General features: G+C 40.3%; 1 protein-coding gene across 3 annotated transcripts; it reads right to left on the reverse strand.

Annotated features, from left to right (window-relative positions):
• Positions 1–2,184: 2,184 nt before the first annotated feature.
• On the reverse strand, positions 2,185–6,976 carry COX7A2L (cytochrome c oxidase subunit 7A2 like). 3 transcript variants are annotated; one of them, XM_015283681.4, is made up of 4 exons: positions 6,834–6,976; positions 3,844–3,978; positions 3,304–3,312; positions 2,185–2,994 (listed from the first exon to the last, which is right to left on the reverse strand). In XM_015283681.4, the coding sequence occupies exons 1-4, from the start codon at positions 6,903–6,905 to the stop codon at positions 2,851–2,853; spliced, it is 360 nt and encodes a 119-aa protein (XP_015139167.1). In that variant the 5' UTR covers positions 6,906–6,976; the 3' UTR covers positions 2,185–2,850. The 3 variants fall into 3 exon arrangements, with proteins under 3 accessions (XP_015139167.1, NP_001264516.1, NP_001264517.1); NM_001277587.2 differs by lacking the exon at positions 3,304–3,312; NM_001277588.2 differs by lacking the exons at positions 3,304–3,312; positions 3,844–3,978.

Consider the following 6,976-nt stretch of genomic DNA (forward strand, 5'->3'; position numbering starts at 1 on the left):
TATGAGAGTTTATTCTCTGCTCTGAATTCAAGCCAAAGCATCTGGGTAGAAGCTATCACTTAAAAAATGCATCTTGTTTTCTTGGACCTTGCTGCTGTTATGGTGTGTAAATTCTGAGGTACAAACAAGTACTTTTTTTTTTTTTTTTTAAGAAAGAAGAGTGCATAGTGAAATTGTATTATCCAATTCTGATTCTTATTTGTGGGAATGAAGTAGCCTTCTTGACACCAACGTTCGCTCATCGTTTTCCTTACTTGTTTTCCTTACTTAAGTCCTTGTTTGGCATCCAGCCAGGGAGAGAGATTATTTAAGTGTGTGTTCTTGAGGGCTTCAGGATAAGAAGATTAGGTCCGTCCATCATAAAGACCAATTCAAAACACTTAAATCCTCTGAATCCTCATAAGGTCTGTGGCATTCTAATATTTTAAAGTAGATATCCAACAGTTTGTTGTTGTTTTCTGTTGTTCTTCTTAAGAAGAAAAAGGATTTATCATGTTGAAATTTTTTGATGATGATCTCAAAACTGAGAATTGAGGCAGGATTTTTACTTCTACCATTCTAACTCTATGGCTGCAGATACCGAGTTTTCTTCTTCTTCAGAGCACTTCGTTGTGGGAATAGAGATATGCACTTTGCTCTTTCTCTCAGGACTGCAGCCCCTGCCCAATGGCTGCTGACAGCTGGTAGCACTTTGCTCTTGAAATGGAAAACAGAAATGGAAAGCAGAAATTCATCCTCATGAAAATTTACCTGTGAAGTTTGTTTGCCAAGTATCCTTCATTAGAAGGATTGTGGGGGAGTGCTTAATATGATATGCAGGAAAGACAATGAGATCCATGCTGCTTTATTTACTTAATTACTCTTACAAAATAGAAAAGTTTAGCAGCCTACTTAAGATTCTTAGTGCTATGGAAGCACGTACTAGTGAAGATAAAATACATTTTCAGTTGAGGTAACATAGCTGCCAGTTCCTGGAGAACAACATTGTTATTCTTTGAGTGTTACTGTCCTTACAATTTTCTTATTTAGTAACTTCATCTCTCCACTCTTGAAATACCACCATTGACTGAAATCTGAGATCACAACACAAGCAGCTATTTTCTTTCCTGTGAAAGAGTAACAAGGCTTTAGTACAACTTAACTACAAAACAAATCAGTTTTTTACTAAAAGAGCAATCAAATGGAAATCTCATTCCTTTATCATTTTGCTTAATTTACATGGTTTTGCTTATTTACATGTTTTCTTTATGTTATCCAGACTCATTGCCTGATTGGAAGTGAGTATTAAATTTGTAAATTAGAGCAGAATCTATCAAATTAGAGGATGCCTTTTGAAATGACTTGTGTAAAACTTGCAATTCAAGGCTATGATATTCCAGGGGAAAAAAACCCAAAGTTTTATTAGTTTTTACCTCCACCTACACAGAAACGGACATTGATGCTCATGTCATAAAACCAGAGAATGGCTTGGATTAGAAGGAACCTTAAAGCCCATCCAATTTAAATCCCTTGCTTTTGGTGTGGCTGCTCCCCCCCTCTCCCCCCCCCACCCCCCCCCACAAACTCCCGCAGCTCAGGCTGCCCAGGGCCCCATCCAACCTGGCGTTGATCCCCTCCAGGGACAGGGCATTCACAGCTTCTGTTCCAGCACCTCACCACTCCGAGTGAAAAGTTTTCTGATATCAAATCTAAACCTCCCCTCTTCTAGTTTTTAACCATTCCCCCATGTTTTATTGCTATCTGCCTGTGTAAAAAGTTGGTCTGCCTCTTGCCTATAAGCTCTTCTTAAGCTCTGGAAGGCTACATTGAGGTCTCCCTGGAGGCTTTTCATAGAAGAGGTGTTCCAGCCCTCTGGTCATCTTCATGGATCTCTTCTGGATCTGCTCCAACAGCTCTATGTCTTTCTTGTGTTAGGGACAATAACTGTGTACATACATTCGTGCATGCACTGGAAAGAATACACAGCTGAGCTATGAAATACAGTGACCTGTTTCACTAAAACACCTAGTTAAAACAACCACTGAGTTCCAAGATAGGGTTTTAAGAGGGTTAACATCTCTAAAAGATTACAGTAAGGTAGATCAACCAATTCTCTGGTTTGTGATCTACAAGTTAAACGTGATTAACATTGTACCAGTGCTACCAGGCCAGCTGAAATGGTATGAAACATTCAAGACTTGTCCATTTTATTATTCATGTATTTATTTTTACTGCATGAGAGCATCTGACAAATGAAAAGTCCAAAAGCTGGTACAACTGATGCTACAATACTTCTGCATACCGTAATGTTCACATGAAATAAATCCAGTTTACATGTTCCAAGGGGATAAGCTATTTGCCCTAACATCAGAGGTACAAGTATTTAATAATATACCGGCATTTAGAGAAGTTTCACTGCCACCTGCTTATGTAAAATGAGCTGTGTATGTCAGAAATAGGTTCTTGGTATGTCATAATAATTAAATGATTTTCTTTTACTCTTTTGGAAACTAGCAGCAAGCTCCCCCTAAAGAATGCGGAGCCTAGTCCAGAAAGCAGTACTTCTGTCCTATCTCCAACATTATTGAGGCTGAGTGGGGAGAGGAAGAAAAAGTTCAGCTTTCTCCAACTTCATACGCTCCTGCAAGACAACAAATGCCGAGCTGCAACCAATAAGTTAAGATGATGACTTAAAGTCATTGTTTACATTAATTTCTAGGACACATAAGGCAACCGATTTAGAAACATCTTTCTCCAAGAAATTTGATCTGACAAGATGAACATTAAATGATCACAGAATTAAGAAGCACATAAAGAGAGAAAGATGCAGGAGGTCTTTCAAAGAATTGAGTCCTGTGAGTTATGGTTCATCTACTTTTGGCTTCTTGGTTGCGAGGCCATGTACAGTGCTACTAGACAGTAGATAGTCCCGCCTATTGTGAGAGCCATAGTGGTCCGATAAAGCAGCTTATCTGGAACTCCTCGTTTCAGGTGTACAGGCAGCCCATCTGCTTTCTGTGGGAAGAGTTTAAAAATAAATAGAAGAAAATAAACACTCATGCAGAAGACACAATGATCAAGATATCTCAGGTGAACTAAGAGACTTTCATGAGGAAAACCTCCCCACTGATAGGCTACATACAATCAGATATACTAAGTGCTTTTCATTTAGCAAGATGAATGCAAAGCAAGTTAATTGTATTAGTTAAAGCCATTAAGTGCAGGCAGCAAAAATATATTGTGAAATACTTCTAAAGAGGACCTGGGTGAGAAAAATGTCACTAACAAAAGAATGTGAAAAGTTATGTAGAAAAGGTTATTCACCGAGTCAGACTGATATATTCCAAATGCAAGTGGCATGAAAGAGAAAAGGGTACGTTATAAAGCACATTCCTGATGTTTTTATTAACAGAAAAGAAAATATTTTATGAGAAGACACAGTATGCTAAGAAACTGCATAACTAACAAACTAGCTTTGAAAACCTCGCTGTGCTCTTTTTAACACTGCATTAACAACAGCATCTGTAATATTCAAATTATTATACACGAAACAACTATTTGCTTTGCTCCTCCTGCTCTACTTGCAGTTGTATGCTTGGATTCCAGATGTAAAGTGCTTCCAATAGTCAAATAATACAATAAATATTTTTTTAAAGCAAATGAAAAGATAAACTTACTAGACTTCTCCCTTTCCGTATTTATGCCCCATGCAAGGTTGAGGAAGAAATACAAGTTATACTGTACTTCCTTAACTAGGAAAATTTAGGCATTGTAGAATGATGGAAGTGGTCAACCACATTAAAATAGAGCAAGATATGGTTCACTCTTTCGTCTTCTTTAATTTACTCTCAAAGTTGTCATTACCTGAAAAAGTTTCTGTAGGTCTGGCACCTGGTTTTTACCCAAGAAAGAATCAGTTGCTGGTAAATCTGAAGCAAGTTTAGTTGTTGTCCCAAAAACCAGAGCTGGGGATTCAGTGGAAACTATTGGTTTGAGTCCCTGCATAGATAAAATTAAAATATAATGGTATATAATACTTGCAAATGTACCAGTTGTCATGCTAGGCAGGCACGCTGCCAGTCATTACAAGGATACATTACAAAAACATATATTTGGTATGAAGACCCATGGTTTAAACAAAAAAAAAGTGAAAACTAATGAAAGACATTCTTAGCTACAATTTTGGACTTAGCAAGGATAATAGAAACTTCTTTTTTTAATGACAAATCTATAGCTGTCATAAGCTTTTCTGGGCTGGTACTTGGTCCAAGTCATTCTGTTTTTGCACAGAGTACCCAGTTCCTATCAGGAGCAGGGAATCCCCAACACTCGGGTCAGGCAGAGTGAGGAGACAAACTCTTCCTCCCAGATGTTCCAAGCAGTTGCTATATAATTGAACCTTAAATAATTGGAATGCATGGGTTGGAGCAGGAAAGGAGGGAAGGAAAAAGAAAACAGGAAGAGAGAGGAAAAAAATGCGAGGGAGAGGCAGGCCAGTGTCCGTGAACACCTCAAAGCCCTCAATTGGTGGCTGTTCTACACAAGTTTAGCAACACCCCCTAATTTGCACAGTGCTGCAGCTTTTCATCCCTCATGTACTTCTTATAAGTCAACACAATTTAATTGCCTGTCAGTTCAGATGGCTGTACTCTGACGTAAAACCTATGTAATCCAGTTCGATGGATAAAATTTTAAGTGTACAAAGTCAGAGTAGTCATGAGGTGGCCTCCTTACCTTTATTGTTATATTTAGCCATTATAATTCAGCACGTGACAGTGATGTTTTACATTGTAGCTCCTGAAACAACTGTATGTTTGTTTTTTTCTAACTTGCCATAAAATGTAAGATATAACACTACTGTGTTAACCTGCTTGTGTTACATTTCAAATAGAAAGAACAATTGGTCTTAATAGTGCTCTATGTTATTCTGCAGCTAAGGCTGCACCTGGAATTCTAGTTTCTGCTCAAAGGACTACACGATACATTTAGTATTTAAGAAACTGAACAATATTTTGAGCTGAGAGACCTGGAACTGTTAATCCTGGAGTAGACTGAGAGGGGATCTTATCAATGCTTAACAGGTAGGTGTCAAGTGGATGGGGCCAGGCTCTTTTCAGTGGTGCCCAGCAACATGACAAGGGGCAACGGGCAAAAACTGGAGCACTGGAAGTTCCACCTGAACATGAAGAAAAATTTCTTTGAAGGTGACAGAGCATTGTAACAAGCTGCCCAGAGAGGCTGTGGAGTCCTGTTCTCTGGAGATATTCAAAACCCACCTGCATGCTTTCCTGTGCAACCTACTATAGAAAACCTACTTTATCAGAGGGGTTGGACTAGATGATCTCGTGGTCCCTCCTAACCTCTGTGATTCTGTAGTTCTGTGAAGTCAGACTTGTATTATTTTATGCCTACATACCTGTAGACCAGGCATGTTTTTTTCTGTACAGCTGTTTGCTTTGCTGGCATGAATCTCAAGGCAGATTTATGTTTTCCTGACAGCACAGTTTCTTGACAGCAAAACAGTTAAAGATTAGGAGCACAGTTCAATAGAAATAGCACCACGCTTAAGTTTGCAGATGTTAGGGAAATTGGCAAATCTGAATCACAGAATAAGAAAATAGAGAAGACTGAGGTAAGGACCAAAATGAAAAGGGAAAACTGGAAAGGAAGTTGAGAAATACTACTTTAGAACATACACTGAAGTAGCTCTTATGAACTTACTGAACCTAGACACTTTTCACGTGAATAGCAGGTTCTTCACAGCAGAATATACCGTGCTGTATGAGGTTAAATCTGTTTGCTTTCATTAACACAAGAATGCTTTTTGATAGGATCACATGAAGCTACGGTGGCACTGTGATAACAGACTTAAGTGATTTTGTTTCTATCTGAGGTATAATCTACAGTATGAAAGGTTAAACAGCAGAGTTTCTCAACCAAGTCCAAGCAACTCACCCTAGTTAAAAGATCTGTGGTTAGTGGATTTTTTAAATTATTATTATTTTTTTTTTTTAGGAGGTACAAGCAAAGTAAGGTGTATCAGCTGAAGATACAGCAGCATGACAACATTTCTACTCAGGCTATGGTCAGCCTTGAAGAACTAGGGAAAAGCTATGAGGTAAGATTAGATGAGCATTTGCAAACGGTCCCATTATTACTGTTTTGAATACAAGCCAGTTCTCTGAGTGAACAGTTTGTACTGTATACGTAACGGTCACAGCAGTCATTAGCCTCTTAAATAGAACAAATAGCAGCAATTTTTAACCTATTTGACTCCTCACCTGCAGTGGGTGAGGAAGTTCCCATTTATTCAACTGGGCTGAATTATTCATGCTGCGTTACACAATTTTATTAAGTGCAAAATTCAGTCTTTTAAGAACGTCTTTTAAGATAGAAAGAACCGCACAGGTCTCATGCTAAGGAACTTTTTGTTAGTATGAATAGTCATGTTTCTGTCAGCAAAAGGCTTTCTGAAGTAAATAAGTAAGTATCATGCAAAAGAAAGGCTGTTTTCAGTTGCTGGGTTTTTTTTATCTTCCTGTAAGCAAACTGCTATATCTGCATAGTCTCTGAACCAAACGTTTCAACGCTTTCAGTAGCTGCATTCTCCGCATGCACAGACCAGAGAGGCAGACGAGTGCAGCGCTGCTCAGCTGCCAGCCGCCATCCCGCACCGCCTCTTTCCGCAGTGCCGGTGCGGAGACAGCACTGCGCCCGTCCACGTCCGCCTGCAGCCCCCAGGGCCTCTGCCTGCGGGGCTCCAGGCCGCGCCTCCTACCCCAGGCGGACGAGGGCAGCGAAGGTCACGGCCGCCACAGCGCTTAGGGCGGCGGCGGTGGCGGAAGCGCTGTTACCTGCGGGTTGTAGGCGGTGGAGGCCGCGGCCCCGACGAGGCGCTGCGTGAAGCCGTTGAACTTGTAGTACATGGTGGGCACGCGAACTCCTACGACCCACCGGCGGCGACGCGCGGCGCGGAAGGACCCCGCCGGCTCCTGGC

This window comes from Gallus gallus, chromosome 3, assembly GCF_016699485.2.
Source record: "Gallus gallus isolate bGalGal1 chromosome 3, bGalGal1.mat.broiler.GRCg7b, whole genome shotgun sequence".
Lineage (NCBI taxonomy): Eukaryota > Metazoa > Chordata > Aves > Galliformes > Phasianidae > Gallus > Gallus gallus.

Excerpts from the sequence above, each read along its gene's own strand:
- COX7A2L (XM_015283681.4), bottom strand. The coding sequence starts at position 6,905 with ATGTACTACAAGTTCAACGGCTTCACGCAGCGCCTCGTCGGGGCCGCG. Across the intron at positions 3,979-6,833 it reads CCACCGCCTACAACCCGCAG|GGACTCAAACCAATAGTTTC; the intron begins GTAACAGCGCTT and ends TTATCTATGCAG.